At 36.3% G+C, this 25,098-nt stretch overlaps 1 protein-coding gene across 2 annotated transcripts in view; it reads right to left on the bottom strand.

The window, feature by feature from the left end:
• Positions 1-25,098, bottom strand: part of LOC150102171 (mitogen-activated protein kinase kinase kinase 10-like) — a 243,463-nt gene that overhangs the window by 45,911 nt on the left and 172,454 nt on the right. For both annotated transcript variants that reach the window (XM_090399802.1, XM_090399803.1), the window contains one exon: positions 22,698-22,886. In XM_090399802.1, the coding sequence (XP_090255928.1) occupies positions 22,698-22,886 (189 nt within the window). The remainder of the gene's footprint in view (positions 1-22,697; positions 22,887-25,098) is intronic.

The raw sequence follows: 25,098 nt of genomic DNA, 5'->3' as shown, positions 1-25,098 counted from the left end.
AGTTGTTGCTCTGGCTATTCTAATTTTTATCTCTTTTTTGGGGTCCAAGTCATGTGGCATCCAAGATATGTGAAGTGTTCCACATTTTCCAGTTGAAATCTGTCTATCATAACTCTGTTCAGTAACTCTTGTTGTCCAAATATCACTGTTTTAGTTTTTTCAAAGTTGACATTTAGTTCATATCTTTTTCCTTCTGTGTATAGTGTTTGTAATGTCTGTTCCAGCCTTGCTGTGTCTTCTTCAATTAGGACGATGTCATCTGCAAAGCAGAGGTAGTTTATTCTCATGCCATTTATTGAAATGTCTCCACCTTCTTCTTTAATCTTATCTAGTGTTCTTCCCAGATGTGTGATGAAGATGATTGGTGATATTGGGTCCCCTTGTCTTGTGCCTTGACTAGTGGCAAACCAATCTCCAGTCTCACCTGCTATTCTGATTTTTGCTTGTGTTTGGCTGTTTATATCTTTCAGCAGGCAGATCAATTTATTGTCCACACCATAGGATTCCAAGACAGCCCATGTTATATTTTGGTCAATATTATCAAATGCTTTTTGGAAGTCCACGAAACAGCAGTATATATTTTTGTTCTTTCTTTGAGCTTTCTCTGCTATTAGTCTTAGTGCAAGTATTTGTTGCACTGTACTTCAATCTTGTCGAAATCCGGCTTCCTCATCCGGAAGATGTGCCTCCATATACTCCCTTCAGGCATTCTGTTAGTATTTTCATAAGCACTTTGCCAATATGACTCATTAATGCAATAGTTCTGTAATTGGTGCATTCTAAAGCACTGCCTTTCTTATGAAGAACAATCAAGACTGATTTTTTCCACTTTTCAGGGGGCTTACCCTGATATCCATACTTCTCTCTCTCTCTCTCTAATGTTTCCTTATTGCCAATACAGTTGGGTGACCAGATCTACACACAGAAATCCAAATAAAGCCTGATTAGTGTCTTATCCATACATGTCAGCATCCTTTGCATTATAAAAGCAATTTTCTGAGTAACTTACAACTTTCATGATAGTTGGTTGGTTTGTGGTTTATTGGTGCAAGGTCAGCAACGGTCATACTGCACCATAGCAAAAGTTACAACAGTACACAAAGTATTAATAATATCGGAGATAAATTAGTAAATAATATGTATGTAAAAAAAATTAAGTTAAGCAATGCATTATTTAGATATAAATAACTTGACATTGTCAACATCCAGGAATGCGTTAGCAGAGCTAATCTCAGGTGGTATGGTCACTTAAACAGAATGGGCGAAGAAAGATTAGCAAAACAAGTGTTTCTGCCAGGTTGGCAGCAAAACGACCCAGAGTAAGACCAAGATATAGGTGGATTGATACGGTACAAAGTGCCTTAGACGATAGAAATATAAGATCTGATAATGTTGGAGTCTTGACAAGTAACAGACTGATTTGGAGGAAAATTGTAGATAGGAAGTTAGTAATGATGTAATTTTTTTCATGTAGTACTATCATATCCTGTACATCCCTTGAGGGTACATGGCAGGAATTTGATGATGATGATGATAATGATGATAAAATTTGTAATCAAATGTGCCTGTATAAATTAGTTCTTTGTAAAAAGTTAAAACCACCATGCACAATTTGTCAGAGTCTGATAACATCTCTCTGAATGTATGTGGCTGGGCTAGATAGGTAAAAATTTCATTCCTTTCTTGTGTGAAGTGCTGGCATTCCACCAGAATATGACAAATTTAAGATGTGTGTTGCATTTTCACACATAGGTGGGCCATCAGTCCTCAGTAAATAAGAATGTGTGATATGGCTGTGACTTATGCAGAGCCTAGCAAGAACAACTTCCTCTCTTCTGTTTCTACGTTGACTAGACTGCCAATGCTTAATTTCAGGCTTAATATCATGTAATCTGTTTGTCAGTGCTTCCTGCCACCAGGTAATTAGCTTTGAACTTATAAGATGTGTACAGTCTGTACATGCCGCTGTCAAACAGCATGTGGAAAAAGTATGAGCTGATCTAGCAGCTGCATCTGTAGTCTTATTTCTGTTAATTCCAACATGAATGGGAATCCAGCACAACTTAACATCAAAATTAAGGGTCTTCATTTTGTACAACAGGTGTAACATCTTACAGAACACTGGATATGGAATTATACAGGAGAAGAGATAGCCTGTAAAGAACTCAACGATTCTGTATAAATTACACAATTTTGGTGGTGATTTTCTTTTACATGAAAAAGAACAAACTGTATGGCAATGCAACTATGTTGTATATTACTTCAATCAGGTGGGATCTGGTTGGAGATAGTAATGTCAGGAAACAGCAACACAGCGAGCAGATGTATCAGTTATTGAAACATCAGTATAAATGGGCAAAAAATAAGAGTGGGCTGCTATATGTGCATTAAACAATTGCAAGTAGACAGATGATGGAGTATGAGACTTCTGTAGTTGATTAAGTGAGAGGTTGTAGGATGGAGCACAAACCTGCCATGGAGGGATCATGTTGGAGGCTTAATAGATTTTTTACAACACTCAGAAAGGATTAAAACAGAATTTAATACTTCCTACATTTTGTCTCAGTGACTGAGACGAAATATAGGAAGTATTAAATTGTTTTAATCCTTTCTGAGTGTTGTAAAAAATCCATTAACCCTCCAACATGATGTCATCACAGCACTTAAGTCTCTACACATGGCCATGGGGGATGCTATTATGTTTGGTGTAGGTAATGTTGTTAACATTCATGCCAACAGCTTGCATAGTTTCTTTAACAAGCATATCAAAAGGATGTATTGAAATGTGATATTGAGCTCCTCAACCCAGAAAAAAGAGAATAGTCCATGTAGGATGCTCTGGAAGAGACTTTATTTTTAGGCATAATTAAGAGACAACTATTTCCGTCTAGTGACAGCTTCTGTTGCTACTAGAATAACAATTTGTCCCATTCTTAATTCAGTATCAATTGCTTACAGTGGGCAGGAAGCTGTTCAGTGTTCTCTGACATGGGAAAACCAGGAAAGGATCTAACACAAGCAAATAATTAATTATCAACCTATTGCTCTGATCAGCTGCTTTTGTAAGATATTAGAGAAAATGGTTAATGCCAGACATCTCTTGTATTTAGAAAGCAATGATCATCTCTCCAATATGCAATGTGGCTTTTGTACACATTATTCAACTTTGGGCCATTTAGTCCATTTAGAAACTTGTCCAAGAGACAAAAGCGTTTCTAAACAGACTAAATGAGTCCAAAGTTGAACGACATCTACAAAAGTCACATTGCAAATTACCAGAAATGTCTGGCATTAACCATTTTCTGCAATATCTTACAAAGGCAGCTGATCAGAGCAATAGGCTGATAATTACTTGCTTGTGTTGGATCCTTTCCTGGTTTTTTTGGGATAGCAATAACAACTGACTTATGCTAAGCATTTGGAAACTCTTCCTCTGTAAGTATTCTATTGTATATTCAGAGAAGGAGATCCATAGAAGATATTTTATCATTTCATAATAGATATCCTCAGGAACTACTGCACACTAAGATGAGACAGTAAAAGAGCTCTTTTTAGTTCCTCCTTAACAAATGATCAATTGTATGGTTCAAGTCCATTGGTACAAAAATTTAGCTATTGTTTCTCTTTCAATATTAAAAATTTAGGAGGATATGAAACTGTTGCTGAGATTCTGGAAAACTTTTCTCGCAAAGTGTCTGTAATAGCTTTGGGATCAGCAGCAACACATCCATTATGGTCTAAGGTAGACCAACAGTTGGATGTTTAATGGAATTAGAGAAAGATGTTGGAAGTTTTTTTCACTTGGTTAGACTATAAATTATATATTTAGTTTAATCCTTTATCCAAGTGTAAGCAAACAAAGTTTGCGCCTGAAGTATCTTCAGGACTGGAGCAACTCATGGCAGGGTGGACTGAGTTCTGATCACTTTCCTTAGTATCCCACAATGTAAAGCACATCTCCTTGTGGACATGTATAATGCTATGCTTTATGGGAAGGGTCACTACCCAGACCAGTTTTGACCATTATTGAGGTCTCTTCAATTTTAATCCTTTATCCAAAACACTTGGATAAAGGATTAAACTAAATATATAGTATATAGTCTAACCAAGTGAAAAAAATTTCCATCTTTCTCTAATCCAGAGTAATTTAATAATAAGGTGTGACACCTTTTGGCAACTGGCATATGGAAATATGACTTCTGCACTGCTTCAACCTTGGTATCACCTGTGGGTCTGGCTCCCACTGAAGAGACCTTAATAAAGGTCGAAACCGGTTGGGTAGTGACCCTTCCCATAATGCAAGGTGGTTTTTCTCCAGGAACTTCTGGAGAAAAACCACCATGTTCCACCACAGTAAATTCAAAAAAGAATGGACCATTTTTAGAATCTGTCGTGGCACTCAGAAATCAACTAAATTTCACGCCCATAGAGGGTGCACCACCTATGTGTTTCACTTAGTATTGTGTTGTATTTGAGTGTGTTGTTACAAAAGTTATTTGTAATCCCTGAAGTGACTGAGACGAAATACTGGAAGCATTAAAATTAGTTTTAATTCTTTCCCAGCACTGTAAATATTCCATTAAACCTCTTAATGGAAATATTCCATTAAACCAACATGATGTCCTCACAGCACTTAAGCCTCAACACACATAGATAAACAGTGTGTTCTATACCTACCTTTTGTTTCCCAGATTTTATCCCATACAGTTTTTGCACTGGTTGTTTGATTACTTGATGCGGTAAACTGGATCCAAGATTTTTTTTTGACTCTGTGACATCTCACATAATGTGCTTTGGCCTGAGCATGCTTAAAAGTTAAGTTTGATGTGTGGGGTATCTACAAAATCTACCCCATGCTCTGTGTTGATCCTTTTTGGCTGCCTGGCATTCTGGGTTCAGCAAGGCATTGGATAAAGTAGAAATCAAGCCTGTTGCTGTCTGTTACATACTTTACTGCTTCATTGATATTTGATTGATTGTATCTGCATTAAATTTTGCAAGATGGGAAAAAAGTATTCCAGTCAGCCTGGTCCATTTTCCATATGGACATCTGTGTAGGAGAATATAATTCGTGTGAAGACATTGTGCAAATAACAGGAAAATAATATTTTCTGTACATAGTTGTGGAATCAGAGTCAGAAGCAATTCTTAGTTTACTGGAGTCAAGAGTCAGTAAAAATGTACAGACTACAACTCCTATTGAATTTAAATTGTCATATAAATAACATGTTAAAATTTCCTATTTCAGAGATAATAATTTAATTGACCTATTTTTTTTTCTTCAGGTTATATTTTAATTTCAAGTTCTTTGCAATTTCAAAATAACATATTTTATAATTTACATATTATATTGGTGAAAGTAGCACCCCATGAAAATATTCATAATGGCAAAAAAAAAAAAAGTGTCAACAAAGTCTGCTGTTTTTGAACACTTGACAATAACAACAGATGGAAAATATTATGTGTCAATATATTATAGATGATGATGATTGTGAAAAAGCATGCGATGCAAAAATTATTAGTTTTTTTAAAAAGACACTTGCAGCATTTTCAATCTTAAAGTGTTAGAAGCTGTGAATGAGAAAAAAAAAAAAAAAAAAAAAAAAACATTCCCTCTACTTCAGGGCTAAAGAGAGATCAGAAATCTACTGGAGGCCAAACACAACTACCAAGATTCTTTACATCTAACAAAGTTACCATAACAATAATGCCAGAAAAGTTTAAAAACCATATCATTAAAATGGCAGTGTACCTCAATCTTTTTTTTTCCTTTTCACAATCAGCCTCTTAAGGCTTAAATGGAGAAATGGCTAGAAAACTAGGAGTTTCTCTGGAAAGAGCAAGTATAAGAAGACTGATTGAAGAGGCCAAATGTAAGAAAGAGAAACTTTGAAAAAGTCTGAAAGGACATTTTTGTCTTTATTAAAATAGATGCATGCACATGTCACAGAGTCAATTATTTTGCTATTAATGTTAGATTTGTTGATGAAAACAATAAAATGATAACTCAGACAATGGGAGTAAAGGACACTCAGGCATACCACAACAGCAAATATCTTTAAAAGTTACTGGAAGGTTTTAGAAGATTTTGAAATTAAAAAGAAGCAGGTTCTATGTATTGTTAACAGATAATGCTTCAAATATGTTAAGCACATTGAGAAAATTAATAAATTTGACAAAGAAAGCACACAAATATTAAAAGATGAAGATGACGTTTCTGCAAATAATTCACAAACAGAAGAGAGCATTAAAATATTTGATGGTATTGCTGAAGAAGCATCTAAGCTAATTACAGTTCAACATATGCATTGTGCTGTTCACACTTGGCAACTAGCAATAAGCGATGGATTGAAAGATCATCATGCAGCTACTCTCTTGACAAATTGAGACAAGTAGCTGCTGAGGCCAGGGCCCCTAAAATAGATGCTATTCTGCAGAGACGTGCTGGAAAAGGAGCCATTTTGGATCAAGCAACCCACTTGGGAAGCACTTATTTGATAAGGCATTTGTGCTTGAGCTAAAGGGCTTTCTTCAAGATCTGGACAACATAAATGTTTCACTAACTGAAAGCCAGTGGGTGCAAGTGACAGAGTCAGAAAATCTACTTTCTCACCCTTTTACTATCACCAAGAAGTTGCAATCTGAGGATTCAACACCTGGTAAATTCTTGTTGGAGTGGAAGAGCTTGATGTATCACCTGAACAAAAGTGGACAATTAATTGCTGATAGCATTGTTATCTTCAATGAAGAAAAGAGAGACTTTCTTGTTGGATAATCAAATCCTGTTACCTGCTATTTATATTGATCCAATGAACCATAGTTTGTTGAGCAATGACCAAATTACTACAGCAAAACAGGCACTCTATGAAGTATCAGTTTGCATGAAAGGATTACTACCTGAAACACCTGAACTACTGGATGAAGCGTATTGGTAACTCAGGATCATCTCTTTAAGTTCAAATGAAGAATTAGACTATGAAGCCTACTTGTACAAAATGGAACGTTGAAATGTAAAGCAATGTCGCTTATGCATGGAAAAAAAAACCAGTAAATGTCAAAATAAAGGAATTTCAGCAAGAGATTTTTAAAGAATTAAAAGAAGTGGAAAATTATGATGCTCATCGAGAGTGACTAAAGAATCCTTGTTTATCTAAAGGTTTTAGTGATGTAGCTAGAACTGTAATAGCAATGCCACCCACCCAAGTCAGTGCTGAAAGACTGTTTCAGCACAGAGAAATTCGGCCTTATCTTGGGAATCGGAGTATCATCAGAAGAGAGGGAGAATGAAGTGAGAAATAACACAGGGCTGTGCTGTGGTCTTACTAAAGTTTCAGTAAGTCGTTCTCTAATTTAGAGTTAGTATGGAAATTCATTGCCTATTCAAATCAGATTTAAAGGCTTCTATGAGGGAGGATCTGGCAGAAACAAATCTGTTTCTAAGAACAATATGTTAGTAAATTTTGGATTTTATTTTTGATTTAACCCCTATTCAACAGGTACATGCTAAGTTTCTTTAAAAATTTTGTAAGGGTTTGATTTTTGAATCTTCTACAATATAATTTTTATTTCATTTAATGTAATGAAAATTTCACGTACATTCACTTAAATTTATATCCAAACAATACTTTAATGTCGAAAAGAAGGTAACTGGTAGAGAAAAAGATGTTCCTTATTCTTTGTTTTATATCCTATATTCCTATTACTTTATTATTTATAGCCTTTTGATAAAAATATAACCTCAAATGACCAATATTTTCATTTTCTAAGTTTTGTCTTCTGTTTAAAATTTAAGGTTACTGAAAGTTTTTAATTTCTTTAATATATAGAATAAAAAAGCTGCAATGGCATAACTATAGCCTTTAGACCCAAACATGTTCGAGTTCTAAAAAGTAGCCTGATGCATGTTGGCAGAGATGAAATACCTTGCATGTTGAGTTCTTTCAATCGATATAGGAAATAAATAATTAGTATATTTATTATTTATTTCCTATATTGATATATAAATAAAGGAGTCCGAGTCAAAGGTACATAAATTGAGGAGTCAGAATCAGAGTCAAAGGTTTTATGTACCGATTCCAGAGCCCTGCTCAGATGTTGTTTTCGACATCCCACATTAGCAGTGGAAAAATGGCAGGAGAGCAGATTGTAAGATCGATTACAGAATTAGCTAGTAGGCATATGGAATGGAAGAAAGTATTGAGTCTTCTTCGCTTCAAGGATTAGGTATTTGCCTGTTCTGGCTTCACTGGTCTTTCCATCTTGTCGCTGGTCTCTCCACCCCCCTTTGGTCTCTATTCATCTCTTTTGGCAGCCAATATCTTTCCTTCCTAAATAGATGTTCTTGCCATTTCTCTCTATATTCCTTGATCTTTTCATTTTTGTTATAAATATCTAGTTATTTTCCGATGTCATTTCTTATATGGTCCAATTTTGTGCATTATTTAATTGTTCTTAAAATTCTTATCTTTGCAGCTTGTATTTTACTTTTTTTTATTATTATTATTATTATTAAGAGAGACTTCCAGAGAGTCAGAGACTCATCGAGGGAGGCCACATACTACACACACCAGCTGTCATACTTATTCTTGAATTCATTCACATTGCTTGCACTCAACATCCAATCCATTCCAATCATGTACCACCCTGTGAGAGAAAAATCTAGTCCTCACCCCCTTCTTAGAGGCCTTCATTCTCAGCGTCCAAGGATGCTCTCTCTCATTTCCCCATCTTCCATATATTGAAAAATTTCATCAATTGAAATCCTGTATAACTTTCATCTTTCATTTTAACTGTCCATGTTTCTGAACCATCTAAGAGAGTGGGTGTGGCCATTACTTTGTAAAATTTTAGTTGAGCTTCTCATCTTGTTTTTTTATTCAGTGTCATTTTAATTATTCCATATATTTTCTGAAATTTCTTTATTTTTTCATCTATATCGTTATCTTTTAACTACTAAATTATTTAAGAAATTTACAACATATACTGGAATATTAATTAAAAGAAACTTTAATAAATACCTCCTATATTTCGTCAATGTCACATTGCCACCTTCATGGGAACATACAACTATGACATGTGCATGCAGGCACTACAAAAAGCAAATGAAAGAGAAGAGAGAAAACTATGTTGTTCCTAGAGTCCTAAAGGTGTTCCCTAGTGGGCTATATTGGGTTGTCTTGGCTGTTGGGCTGAAGATCTCAAGATGCAAGCTTCCCAAATTTGGGGCAGTCTCATGCACCCAAATTTGTTGAGGTTTGAAAAGTTTTTTTTAGAGCTGAGGCTGATTCCATGAACAATCTTTTATATTTAAATTTGCTGCAGTGTATTAGTGTGGCTTTCTTCCAACGTATTCTGTGGCAGGTATCCAGAGCATGGTCTGCAAGCCCAGAGTGGCTGTACTGTAGTCTTTGTGTTCCAAAATCCTGACAGTTGCTATCCTGCCTACTTGGCCAAAGTAGGACTCTAGAAACAACAATAATTTTCTCTCTTCTGCTTCATTTGCTTTTTGTAGCGACTGTGGGCACATGTCATAGTTGTATGTTCCCATGATGATGGCAATGTGACATTGCTGAAATATAGGAGGTATTTATTAAAGTTTCTTTTAATTAATATTTTCCAGTATACGTTGTAAATTTTTTTACAACATATACTGGATATGTATCCAATGTATACTGGATCCTTAAATAATTTAATAGTCATGTGTTACCAACGTATAAGCCTATCTACAAGAATCTTTATCTCTTAGATGTTATTATGCAGCCTAAATAATTAAACCGTGTCATCTGATCCTGAGCTTTGAAATACCATGACTTTTGTTTTCTTTTGTGAAATTTTTAAATTATATTGTTGGCTTATTTTGTTCAATTCGTAAACTGATTTTTGAAGGTCATCTTCATTGTTTTGTAATATAATCTGATTATCTGCATATAGCATTGTATTGATAACAGTTCTTCTGATTAATTGGATATTTCCATATTTTAATGATATGATCAATATATACATACATACATACACTCGTGAGCAGTTGAATTAGAGATACCTGCCATGTTGGTGAAATAGTGCTGTGGTCGCCCTCAGCGAATGGAATAGTGCCATGTGGCACATGATGGGGATGTTGTCAGACTTTGTACTGATTGTCTGAGTAAATAGTTGAGCACAGAATGGGGAAGACTCGAGATCTCAGCGAATTCGATCGCTGCCAGATAGTCGGAGCCAGACGTATAGGGCACTTCATCTCTGAAGTTGTGCAGGCACTGAGCTTTTCATGGGCCACTGTCTCAAGAATGTACCATGAGTACATGGAATCAGGTAAAACTATTTTCAGATTTGTCCCATAAGACTGGATGAAGTTTTCCCCATCAGCAGGAGATGGTTTGACAAAGCACTAGCTCTGGTTCTGCTGTATGTGATGTCTCTTTTATGTTCCTCAAGTAATTCGATGGAATCAGGTAAAACTACAGCCGCCAAGGAAAACTGCCATGGTGTATAATGTGTTGATGACAGGGGACGCCGTCAACTAGCTCGGATGGTAACAGTGAATAGACGGGCCACAGTGCCACAGATCACTTGCCAATTTAATGCTGAACAACAACGACATGTGAGCAGCCACACCATCCAGAACCATTTCCTCACTATGGGGGTACAGAAGTCACTGCCTGACGACTAGGGTACCTCTGCTCACTGCATGTCGTAAGGCACAACAATTAGCATGGGCACAGGAACATGCCATTGGACCCTCGATGCATGGAAAAAGTCACCTGGACTGATGAGTCGAGGTACATGTTGGTAAATGCCGATGGCAGGGTACGAGTGCGTTGCCAAGCACACGAAGCAATGGATCCCTCGTGTCAGCAGGGTACAGTTCAGGCCAGTGGTGGTGGTGGTATCCTCGTATGAGGACTATTTATGTAGGATGAAATGGGTCCCCTGGTACATCTACCATCGCCCCTCACTGGCGAACGATACAGGGACCTGCTGTCAGATCATGTGCACCCATTTCTGTGCCTACAGCACCCTGCAGGAGACCTGCACCGGCCCACCGCTCCCGAATTGTGGTGGAGTGGGTGGATGAACACTCCACGGACATGAGGATGCTTGACTGGCCCCCGAGGTCCCCTGAACCTCAATCCTATTGAACACATCTGGGATGTTGTCGAGAGAGATATATATACGTGCCCTGGACCCTACTCCGAACAATCTCCGTGCATTGTGGTAGGCTGTGCAGTGGTCACGGATCAGTTTGACTCCCCAATGCTTCCGGTGCCTTGTGGAGTCCATGCCACACCGCCATCATCAGGGTGAAAGGGGGTGCTACCCGCTACTAAGTAGGTATCTCTAATTCAACTGCTCATGAGTATGTATATATATATATATATATATATATATATATGATGTAACGGATTTACTCGGCTGAGAAGCATATTTTTTTAAAAAGATTAAATGACCGAAAGTCGAGAGATAAAAGTAAAAATACTATTTTAATTAAGTACATTGCACGCGACAAGTTTCATTTTCATAGAAGATTTCTTTGGATGCATAACAAGAGGGAACAATCAACAAAATTGCGCAAGATAAAAAAACTATACATTAAAGCATTAGCGTATTAACATTTGAAGCTGTTCTGTGTATCTCTTCATTGCTGGACATGCATTCAATATCTCGTGAACACCAAAATTTGATGGCAGCGCAATTACAGTCTGAGAGATTGTAGCTGAGGTTAGTGTGGAGATGTACTTGAGTGAGGACGATCTTTGGATTCTACAATTCTTCTTTTCAGTTCATCATAGCATCGAAAGATATTTTCAGATTTGTCCCATAAGACTGGATGAAGTTTTCCCCATCAGCAGGAGATGGTTTGACAAAGCACTAGCTCTGGTTCTGCTGTATGTGATGTCTCTTTTATGTTCCTCAAGTAATTCGATGGATTTTTCCATCTGTCCGAAATAAGGCTTATTGCAGTTGCACCAAATTCGGTAAATGCCATGATATTTCAGGTTGTTATGCTTTTGTTTGGGCCTACTGAGCAAGGAATGAAGTTTCAGAAGAGGAGTGAAAGAAGTTCGAATGTTGTATATCAGTTCCATTGATGGAATAGAACTGATATATGGTAGGGATATATAGTCTTTTTCATTATTTCTATCTTCAGTATGCGAGGAGGTGGATTAAAAAGTAACTTATTAACCTTTGTTCTGAATAACCATTTTGCTGAAAGGTTGTAAGAAGAAATCAAAGTTCTTTATTAATATCTTCTTCTTCACTGGGGAGTGCATGAGCCTATTTGCCTAGCATAGAGACAATACCAAGTTTTTGAGATGGATAGTGATGGGAACTGTGCATGGAGATATCTATTGGTGTGAGTTAGTTTCCTGTAAATAGTCACGGTTCTGAATCTCTAAAGAATTTCCTAGACAACCATAACAATCAACACCCAAAAATCCAATTTACTGCAGGAATTAGAGATTGATGGCTCTCTTCCATTCCTGGATGTCAAACTCAATCGTATTTCTGAGAAATTAAAAATCTCTAGTTACAGGAAACCAACTCACGCCAATAGACATCTCCATGCACAGTCCCATTTTTAAGGCCAAAAGAACATGGAATATGTAAATGCCAGGATGCTTGTTGAAAGAGTTGTGGTCCTTGGGCGAGCGTTGGTTTGAAGGCCACTCTAATGTCATGAGATTTGCAATTTTTAGCAAAAGTTTGCCAATAAAAGAGATGGAAACTGAGGTTCTGTAATGAATCTCACTGATCTGTTGTGGAGAGGGATTAGAGAATAGTAATCTTTGTGCTATTTCTTTAGGATATCCATTGCTGATCAATAGTTGGAGAATAGAATGCAATTCTTCCTTTAGTGTTCCTTCATCTCTTATAACTCATCTCACCCTCTTTTTCAGCATATGTACAATACCTAATTTTTGAAATACATTTCATTAGATCTTTAAACACATTGGACTTTAATTTTTCTGCAAACTACCGGGCGTAGGTGCTCCCAGTAGTTTGCAGAAGTTTACTTGTATTTTTTGTGTAACAGTTCCTACACATAAATTAAAGATACCAAGAAATTACATTCTTGGCATCTTTAATTTAAAAGTATGTGCCTGAAGTATCTTCAGGACAACTTGTATATAGAGGCTAATAACTTCACATCACTTGCCTTAGTATCCTATGATGAAAAGCACATATCCTTTCAGACATGTATAATGCTATGCATTATGGAAAGAATCACTACCCATACTGTTTTTTATCTTTACTGAGGTCTCATCAGTGGGAGCCAGACCCTGAAGTGATGCCAAGGTTGAAGTAATGCAGAAGCCATATTTCCATATATAAGTGGCCAAAAGGTGTCACACCTTATTATTAAAATACTCTGGATTAGAGATATGTTGAAAGTTTTTTCACTTAGTTATACTATAAATTAAAGATGCCAAATGGGATACTAAGGCAAGTGATGTGAAGTCATTAGCCTCTATATACAAGTTGCTCTGTCTTGAAAATACTTCAGGTGCAAACTTTGTTTGTTCACTTGGATAAAGGTTCCAACACATTCAGTGTTTTTAGTAATGTAATGATTCATATTTAATGCTTATTGTATTTTTATTTGTGTGTTTATCTTAACCCAAACGAAGCCACTAGCTTAAGTGGTGAAACTAGTTGAAACTAGTAGGTTTATTAAATAATTATCATGACCTATAAATCCAGGATTAGTCATATTCTAATCCTGGATTGTAATAGATATACTTTATATACTTGTTCTATTTCTTATTTTTTCCTTATTTACTTCCTTTCTCCATTTTGCTAGTATTTCTATTTTAGAGCCTACTAAAATAATGATCTGAAAAAATTTCACTTCCTCTGTAAACATGTACATCTCTCACACATGGAGCTGGTTTCTGATTAGTAATGATATAATCAATTATAGATCTTTTTCCTCTGCCATTCCAAGTATATTTATTTATATTATTTTTTTTTTTGAAAAAAAGTATTGGCTACTTTAAAATTATTAAAAGTACAGAAGTCTAATAGTTCTTGACCATTGTTATTCATGCAAATTTCTCCATATTTTCCTAAGACATTTGGGATTGGATTATTTCCAACTCTAGCATTGAGATCTCCTGCTATTAATATATAGTCAATTTTATTACATTTATTTAACTGTTTTTGTGCATATTATTCAAAAGAGAGTTGTTATTGTTAAGGATTCATTCAATGATATGACCTTGTCCTGTGCTGGTACCCCCCCCCCCCCCAACAAAATGTTGTGTCCATTAAAGTCACCCATAAGAAGTATGGACTTAGGTATTGCAAGATAAGGTTATCAAGATCAATTTCATTTAACTCGGTACTGGTGATAAATAAATCGAAACATACTGTAATCAGAAATTGTACGTATGAGTGAATTGCTATTGCTTCCAGAGCAGTATTAAGCTGGACATGGAAAGGAGTATGACTGCTCACTAGGATAGCTACTCCTCTATTTCCTGAATTTCAGTTCCCTATCCTCGAAGATCTCCTGCTTCTCCCACCTCCTGAAACAAAGTTCCTCAAATATGATAAACCTCATTCCATCTTCTCTGGCCAGAGTGTATAACTTTACACTCAGCAATACTGAAACGATACTCTCATTCTTCAGTCTCACAGCAATAACTTACTCAAATTCTCTTGTAACATCACATCAGCACTTCCTAACTTAGCATCATTAGCAAACAACTGAATATCTTCTCTCACACCCTAAACTATATCATTGATATACAAATTAAACAACACTGGATCTGGAACAGAAACCTGTGGTACCACTTGTCATGTTTCTGTTTTAGGACACTGCAATCCCATACTGGCTCCTAACAGTGAACCATCTCTGTAACAAAGCTACAAATGACTATTCATCCCTATCCTGCTCATACAAGTAGTTTATCACATGATACACGATCAAATACAAAATCCAGATAAATCACTCTATAAGCATCTCCTCAGTCCAATACACAAGTTATCCTATTATAAAATGTCACTAGGTTACTGAAGCATGACCTCCTCTTAAAAAACCCATACTGTTCACTTGAATGATTTCCAATCTCATCAAATTCAGCTTTATATTCTGTCTCTAGCCTCTCTAACACTTTCACTACTACACTTGATATACATGCCAACTTACAGTTTAACAATATTAACACAGATTTTCCCTTATGCAATGGCATTAATTTTCCTTCTTTCCATTCTTCTGCCCTCCTTTGTACTGCTATTCAATGCTACTTTTAAACCCCCTTCTCCCATACACAAAATACTCTGAAAATTTCCACTATATCATCAGCAGATGTAACTCCTGTTCCATCCCCAGCAAATAAAGTCAGTCTTTTATAATCACCCTTTTTTCTACTTTCAGCATAACTACAGAATTGCTGGCCTGGTTGGCCAAGTGGTTAGTGAATCCACTCTCCAGCCAAATGGCTGCGGGTTTGAATCCTGCTGTGGGCATGGATGTTTGTGAAAATACTAGTGGTGGAGACGGAGAGTTGTAGAGTAGGTACCCTCCCTTGATGAGTCTCTGGACTCCTTGGAGGTGTCATGTAATAATAATATTTCTGTAGGGTTTTGCTTTGCTATTTCAGCCAATCTTCTTCCATATGCTAATTTCTCTTTCCTCAGTACACTTGTCACCTTCTTAGCCTGCACCTTATACACTTCATTCTGCTCCGGGGTACCCCATTTTTTATAACGTGTGCAGTAGCTTCTTTCTTAGAAGCTACTGCATAATTTCATTATTCAAACCCCCCCCCCCACCAACTTTAACATCAGGAATACAACTTGATATTGCCATAAGTAACTGACTCTGGACTAAGTCTCGGGCACTACTTTTTTTTCCCTTTCCTTCAACTGATTAAGCAACTACACATCACTAATCTGAATCTGCTTTCTTAATTAATCATATTCCCATGCTCTGTAATTCCACATCTCTCTTGTTTCATGAAGCTTATAACTGCCTAGCCACTTCCCCAATGTCAAAACCACATGACCATCCTTCTCAATGTGGCATCATACTGACAACTTTTATTTATCATGAGATTATGTTATTAAATCTAACACTCAAGTCTGTGTTACTTCAACCACATGCTGTAAGATAGTCATCCCTAAGTAGCTGAAGAAATTCAGTCTCTTAACTCACACAAGCTATTTCCTGCTTCCATGGTTAAAGTCATCCATTATTATCATCCTCTGTTGCTCACCAGCATCACACGTCTGCACATTCTAGGATTATCTCCCTCCACAGTCCCTGGCATTTTACAGCACTCCACTAAATATCTAAAATTTGTGGCTAACTCAACCTCACACCAAATATCCTCAAAGCTATTATCATTCCTTCTTAGCCAATGGCTAGCAATGTCTAGCAAGTTTGTATGTAGGACTGTTTGCACTATCCACAATAGGGCATAAGCTTTATCACAGCTAACAAACTCAAACATGGAAGAGTTTGAGTTTGTTAGCTGTTTCTTTAACAAACCCATCTCAACAGTATAGTCTCCTAAAAACACTAGCCCACAGAGCTAGAGCAATTTGTTATAATGACAATGCTCTTGCTGCTAAACTCACTCACTTATGTCACACTTTCTTAGCCAATGGCTATAATCCCCATACGATAGACAAAATACTAAATGCCTCCCAGAAATCCCCCTGCACTGTCTACCACAGAAGACTACAGCAAAACTGTCATCATCCCATACATTCAAGGCACATCTGAAAAGATATCTAGAGTATTTAAGAAACATCAGCTACGCACCGTATTTAAACCATATATCAAATTGGCAACTCTCATCCATTCACCTAAGGACAGAATCTCTTCTTTATCACATCCAGGAGTCTATGAAGTGCCCTGTTCGTGTGATCAGGCCTACTATGGACAGACAGGAAGAACTGTGGACATCTGCCTCAGTGAACATAAAAAATACATCCAGCACTATTGCTGACAAGTCGGGTCTAGCAGATTATGCCTTGGATATCCCTGCACACAGGATTAATTGAAAAAAAAAAACAAAAAGTACTATGCAGAAGTTATTATAAGTCAGAGAGATTGTTCTTGGAATCAACAAAAGTCCCGAAACATACTCCAAACTTCAACAAGTATGGTTGTATAAATTTTTCAAAGATTTGGGAGACAGTCATCTTAAGCTCTAATTAACACCTGCTTTCTCTCTGCGTTTTTTTTCAACACAGATGACGCCTAATTAGGACTTTAGTCTTTGTGTTGTATGTTATAATTGTTCAAACTAGTCCATTGTAATACTGGATTGTTGTTGTTTTGCGTACTGTAACAAACTGTTTTTGTGCTCTGAAGATGCTGGATAGAATACCAACGAAATATCAGCAATAAGTTAATAAACAGTTATTTTCTTCTCAGTCGGTGTTCTAATCTATACAATTAAAATTAATCAATATGTATAATGAACCCATAAGCCTTTCTACATGTTTCACCACAGATTTCTCATACAACACTACACTACTTTCCACCATTCTGCTGTAGTCATTCAGCTTTAAGTCATCTGTTGCTGGCATCTTCCTCCTTACATCTGCAACTACCAAATCTCTTCTCTAAATACCCTATCTCCCTCTGCACACCCCTTCAATTAATTTTTCAGCTCTTGTGTGTAATTAATGAAAAAATGTATTAAAAATTAAAAAAAAAAAACAAGTTATTACTGTGTAAAAATGTGTGCTAAAAATAAAAATAAGATGTGAAAAACTGGAGAGAGAGAGAGAGAGAGAGAGAGAGAGATTAAAAGATGAGCATGAATATACACAAGCCAACATATGTCATATGGTGAATATCATGTTACATATTGGTTTGGCCACAGCGGTGTTTACTTAATATAGATAACTTGCTACATCTTCCCCACTACCCAGCACTGAGTTAGTAAGGCTCTGACTGTGGTTGTGGGATGGAAGGAGGGGGGGGGGAATTGTTTTTCCTTGTGTAACTACAGCTATAATGTGTTCAATGTTGTTAATCTGCTTCTGAAAGAAAAACAAAGATTAACAACGTTGAACACATTATAGCCGTAGTTACACAAGGAATAAAATATAAGGTGGGTAATTTGTGGAGTCTCCTGGTAGAAAGTTGATAATAATACATTAGGCAAGTTACATAAAGAGATCATGTCAAGTGACAATTTTCAAATTGTAAGTAAGATTACATACTAAGTATGTAAAACCAAGTGCTTGTTCCTTGAAAAGGTAAAATGAATTGATTTCATTCTGAAATGAAAACATTAGTGTACCGAGAATAAGTAGTTTTACATTTAATACCAAAATTATAAATGAAATTAATGGTAAAAATTTTACAATAGTCTTCATACGTTTTGAACAAACTGCAATATAATTTAAGAGCACTTCTAATATAATGTTCAAGATTAAAACAAATCAGAAACAGACTAACAGTGATTAACAGAGCAAAAAGATGCAATTAATGCATACACAATGTTGAGCACAGTATCTTGACCATTTCTGATGACAAACTGTGGAACTAAGCAGATTTGAAAATTTGTAATTTAATTCTAAGACTTATTCAGTTAACTACAGTTGAGATATGTAAACTACCGTAATCCTGAAATTCATTTTGATAAAATTATGAAGACCCACTACCTTGTTAACATGGTAGCAGTCCCCATAATATTATCTAAATGAATGCTGATCACCATGTAACATTAAAAAGAAAGGTAATCCCACTCCATCCATTTTGAAATACTTGCTACAAGCTGTGAGCTCAAATAACAAATGAATGGATTCTCGAAGATGGCTGTGTTACCCTGAATATCTATTTGGTGAGCGACACGTAGCTGAAAGTTCATCATCATCATCATCATCATTTGTGGCAAAGGTTGGTCGAATGGTAGAGCCTCTGCTACTAATGGGTCAGTTAAGTAAGTTTGAGCGCGGTTAGTAGTTGGAAGGGCACCAATCATTCGATGCTGTTGGCACACTCGCCCCTGATGAGTCTTTGGACTCCATGGAGGTGTCAAATAATAATAATAATCATCATCAAATTCCTGCCATGTATCCTCAAGAGGTGTACAGGATATGATAGTACTACATGAAAAATTTACATCATTACTAACTTCCTATCTACAATTTTCCTCCAAATCAGTCTGTTACTTGTCAAGACTAAAAAATTACCAGATCTTATATTTCTATTGTCTAAAGCACTTTGTATCAATCCACCTATATCATGGTCTTCCTCTGGGCCGTTTTCCTGCCAACCTAGCAGAGAACACTTGTTTTGCTAATCTTTCCACGCCCATTCTGTTTAAGTGACCATACCACCTGAGATTAGCTCTGCTAACGCATTCCTGGATGCTCACAATGTCAAATTCTTTCCTAATTTCCTTGTTTTTAATATGATATTGCCATTGATGCCATCTGTTCATGCCTCTAATCTTTCTCAGGACTCTCATATCTGCAGTCCCTAGTCTTTGCTCAAGTGTTTTACTTCTCTCAAATCTATAAGTTAAAACTGGTTTGAACACTGTCTTGTATACAGCTAATTCAGTGTTCCGACTAATTTCTCTCTTATTCCATATGAATTTATTCAATTGACTTCCTACCATACCAGCTTTGTTGATTCTGTTGTCTATTTCTATATTTAATTTACCATCTTCACTAAAAATTGTGCCTAAGTAGCTGAAATGTTTTGCTTGTTCCACAGGTTCTCCATTCACAACGCAGTTGACATTTCCAGTGCTTCTGCCTATTTTTATTGTCTCTCTTTTTAATGCTGACCTTCATACCATATCTATTACAACAGTTATTCAATTGAGTCAGGGAATCTTGCAAACTTGTAGTGGATTTATTTAGAAGTATAACATCGTCTGCATAAAGCAAAGAGCTGAGATTAACATCTCCAATTTTGATATCAGGTTTAATATCACTTTCCTTCATAATATGATCCATATAGAAAATGAATAACAGAGTGGATAATGTACACCCTCGTCTCACACCAGATTTAACATTAAACCATCTTCCTGTACTTCCTTCAATCCTAACTGCTGATTTACAACTCAAATAAAGACTAAGTATTGCTTGATATAATGCCCCATTGACACTATACAAATGTAGCGTATTGAATAGCTTCTCTCTTGGCACTTTGTCATATGCCTTTTCCAGATCGACAAAACTGAAATACAGATCTTTGTTATATTCCCATGATTTCTCCACTATTTGTCGTAAAGTGAAGATCTGATCCTGACAGCCTTTATTTGGCCTGAATCCAGCTTGTTCTTCACCAAGCTTTTCTTCCACAATTTTTCTCAACCGTTTCTCAAGTATACTAGCATAAATCTTACCAGGAACATTCAGTAGGGAAATACCTCTGTAATTCTCACATTCAGTTTTATTTCCCTTTTTATATATGGGTACTATGAGAGCTCTACTCCAATCATTGGGAATTCGTCCCTCTGTCCATGCCTTCTGAACTATGCAGTGCAGCCACTGTAAGATTTTTATACAACCATACTTAACCATTTCTGGTCGAATATCATCTACTCCTGCTGCCTTTCCACATTTCAAGCCTTTATGGCTTTTTCTACTTCAAGTATGGATATGTATTCCTGACTGCATGCCTGGTCAGTTTTTTTTTACCACTGTGCAATCACTGCTTGTTTCATTTAGCAATTTTTCGAAGTAATTGCTCCATACTTCAAGGATATCTTTTTCTCCTGTTTTCATGTCACCTTTATCATCTCTAATTCCTTTTACAGCACTCTTTCCTCCATTTCTAAGCTTCTTCAACAATCTCCAGAATATTTTTCCACCTTCTTGATATTTATTTTCTATGTTCTTGCCAAAGTCTTCCCATGACTTTTGTTTAACTAGTTTTACACAGTGTTTAGCTTTCTTACATTTGTCTCTGTATTCTCTAAGAACACAAGCTGACTTATTTGCCAGGAACTTTTGATATACTTTCTTCTTTACCTTCACCTCTTTTACTTCCTGTGTCCACCATGGAGTTCTCATTTTTCTATCCTTGCAGACAACCTCACCACATGCCTCTCTGGCTGAGTCAATCAGGGTTATCTTCAAGGTTTGGTTCCAGTTCTCAAACTCTTTCATTTTTTCTTCAATAATCTTTGTGTATTTTAGTCTACAGTTCACATCTGAGAGCTATTCAACTTTTATTCGCTTTAAAACTTTCTTACATGTTATTCTTTTCAATATGAAATTCAATTTTATCCTGCTCAAGAATAAATAGTGATCACTTCCAATTTCAAATCCTCTGTACACTCTGGCATCCTGCACCAGGGAGAAAACATCACTATCAACAATATCATAGTCAATGAGACTTTTCTTATTCCTTGCCTCTTCTCAGCATGTGAATTTCTGCACATTTTTATGTTGGAACATGGTGTTAGTAATAAATAGTCCATGTCCTGAGCAGAAATCCAACAGGTATTTGCCATTATTATTAGCTTTGCTCTTTTCTCCAAATTTTCCCAAAATATTTTTGTATGTCTGACAGTCACTTCCTACTCTGCTATTTGGATCCCCAACAAGGACCAACTTTTCTTTTTTCCCCTTTGTTCCCTTTAAGGGGTGCTTAAGAGTAAAATCTGTATAACTGAGAGAAGACCTCCACATAGCCTTTAAAGGAATGCAGAGAACCGACCAGGGCTTCTGACCTAATATCCAATCCTTACCTTCTTGTGGTATACCCTGTTGGGTATCTACCTGGATACTGAACGAACAAGGATGGGCTAGCAATTTGGGATTTAGCCGACCAAATTGTATTCTTATTGGCTTAAACCAAAATACAAAAATACAAAATACAAAATGATGGTAGCTGGAAGTTTGGTGTTCATTATTAATCTATGAGCATTTTTCTTTTTGTTAACTTTTATTCAAATTATAAAACTAAGGGATTTTTGTTTTAATTAAAAAAAAATAATAATACAACAAAGAAAAATTAAAATTAAGAAATCATCTTAAATTTTTTCAAGATATTTTTAAGATGAATTCATTATCTTCAGGTAAATTAAACACTAAATCAATTTCCAAGGTGGAGAGAGGCTGGAGTCTTCTCTAGCTTTTAAAAAGCTACAACAGTTCTTTTTATTTTTAATGTGATGAACTCATAAAAAGCTATAGTACACCAATACATAGTGGCCTATTGGATTTTTTTTAAATAACATTTGTATTTCATTTTATACTTTTTTATTTATTGTTTTACATAGTATAGAAATTCTGCTCTATAGGACAAACCCCAAAGTTATTCAAGCAATTTCAGGCCTTTATACAAAGAGCAATGACCTCACACTAGGTAATGAAATTCACAAGCATCAAAGCTCCTAGCAGCAGTTGAACCCACAGCTTGTTATGTGGGTACACTAACCATTCACCCAACCAAGTTGGCATAAATGCAAACAGAAAAAAAATAAAAAAATAAACAAAATAAAAAAAGTTACTTTAGGTTACTTGGTAAGATATGAATCTTGTTTAAAAAGTTATATTTATACCATGCAGATAACATGAAGCAATTAGTCACATTATTACTTTTCATTATGACTGCACTTGAACTACCTAATTCTTCTTCTTTCTCTCTTTCTGTTTATTTCACAAAAATTGAACATACAGCTTTGACAGCCTACTAGAAGCTGCAAGATTATGTATAGATTCACAGTAATCTTTGAAAATATTTTATAATGTCAAAATTCACTCACTCATTTCATGCAAAGCTCCAATATTAGAAACTCCCAAGGAAAATGGACTTTGAGATTTTTCTAAATTTGGCGCACTTTTAGAAAATCGCTTATTGCCATCTAAAAGAACTCTCTGCCGAGAATGGCCTCTTTCCTTTTGATGGACTGTGCTTGGTCCCCATGTCTGTCCTTTAACACCATCTGCTGGCACTAGAATAAGTAAGGCTAAAGTGAGGAAAATTATACACACAGTGCAAAAATATGAACATGCACTTTAAAATAGACAAATAAAATCATTCTGTAAAATTGTAGAAAGCAAGAATTTAAGGAAAGCCAAAACAGAACAGTTAGTGAAGTTAAGCAATGACAGGTGCAGCTAAAAGCAAAACTAAATGCATTCACTAGACTGCAAACATGAGACAATTTTCATTCTATACTACAGTTTTCCAATTATAATACAGGTCTATTGGTAAAACAAGTTTGTACCGAGCAAGTATAAACATAAACAAGGCTATGGAATTCAATAAGTAATGTTCTGATATCATGCAAATCACTATAACTAGATATGGCTCGAATTCATAGACTCTGCTGATGCATGATGGGAAGAATACATAAATCCTTTCTAGCAGTTTATGTGGTATTGCTTACCTACCTATTACTTCTTGTGTTTCTTTTCACCATCTGATTATCATCTTTTAGTGATGCCTGCCATTAATGGTAATAGCATACTGAATGGTGCCACAGTTAAATACACTGGTTTATATAAATTAAGGAACAAAGAGAAGAATCACAACTCAAAAACTATATGATGAACTTTTATGTAATTCAGTGAAAAGTGGTATAATATGATATGATACCCATAACTGTGAAAGAATCTTGTCCTGATTTACACTCAGGTGTAGTAGACCCACACTTCACTGTTTAGGCATTCGAAACCAAAGTCCTATAGAATAGGTTGGTTAATCCTTATTTCAAGAGTGTCTTATGTCTGTAGATGTGTGTTCATGAGAATAGTTTGCTTGTTCTGAGAGATGAAAAATCTGAGTTTCCGGGTGAAAAAAACTCTCTACCTCCATATGAGACCAGCTAACTTACCTTTAGTCGACAGAGACCAGATAAAGGTTCCTCATATTATGGAGGAATCGAACCCAGGTCTTTCTGACCAAAGAGCTTCATCTATACTGAGTGAGCTACAGAGGCTCTGTGAAAGAAACACCCACAAAATTTGTAAATGGTTTAATTCAGTAAAAAATGGATACATAAAGACAACGGTCAAAAACAAGAGGTCAAAATGAGATTGTCAAAGAGTCTTAATAAGGGATGTGATCAATCACCCACAGCAATACAGCATTCACAATGATGCTTCAGACTGTATATAATAGTGTACTGAGACTCAGTTGGTAATAATAACTATTGCTGCTGCAAAGCTCTCCTATGTCCTTCAAAGTTTTGAGGAGGAGGTTGAGAGCAGCAACATGTCTACCTAAAGCATCCCAGAAATATTCAATAGGAATAAGGTCAGGAGACCTGGCTGGCCAGTCCATATGAACAATAATCTCTTTTTGAAGATACTGCTCCACAAGCTTTGCTTGACAAGGACAGGCATTATTGTCTTGAAGGATAAATACCTTGGCTATTGCACCCACATATGGATGAACATTTATCTCTATAAGTTGCAGCATTCATTGTTCCATCAAGAAGCACGTACGGGATAGTACATCCACCAAATGAGATATCTCCCCAAACCATCATACTACCTCCACTATAAGTGTCCCTTTCATGGATATTAGAGGGATGATAACGTGAACCTGGTTCTCTCCACATCAGAGTACACCTCTTATTGCTGTGTAGAGCAAATCAGGACATCTGTAAACAATACTAACCTCCATTGGTCTTGAGCCCAGTTTTCGTAGAGCATGACCCATTTCAATCATTCTCTTGCAGACAGTGGAAGCAGACACCAAAGTTCCTGTAGCCAATACAAGGTCAGATTGCAGCTGATTCAAGGTAGAATTCCTGTTTTGGTGAGCAGATAATAAGAGGTATTGGTCACCTACTGGTTGAAGCCCATTGCCTTCTTCACTATATCTCTAGGATGCTATTTGTGACTGTTAGAATTGGTTCCACAATCTGTGAACCAAGGAATGACTCGCATTTTTTTTTAATGTTGAGCCCATCACGAGAGCTTGGTAGATCAACCTATAGTACATTAGTACCATGTATGGGTTGGGAAAGAAGGTACTTGTTCACATTGGATTTGAATGACTGTATATCGTATTCCTTCACGTCAAGGGGAAGACTGTCCCATAGTATAGCAGTTGCAGGGATGAAGGAGGAGGAGGAGAAGAAACATGTTCTGTGGGTTTCAAGGTGCACTGTGTAGGGATGTTGAGCAGCAGATGTAAGTGTTCCAACGAGCTTA

Source organism: Typopeltis vanoorti, chromosome 10 (assembly GCF_054136105.1).
Source record: "Typopeltis vanoorti isolate ZY-2024b chromosome 10, IOZ_Tvanoo_1.0, whole genome shotgun sequence".
Classification (NCBI taxonomy): Eukaryota; Metazoa; Arthropoda; class Arachnida; order Uropygi; family Thelyphonidae; genus Typopeltis; species Typopeltis vanoorti.
Note: the sequence above shows the minus strand (reverse complement) of the source record. Positions and strands in the feature narration are given on the sequence as shown.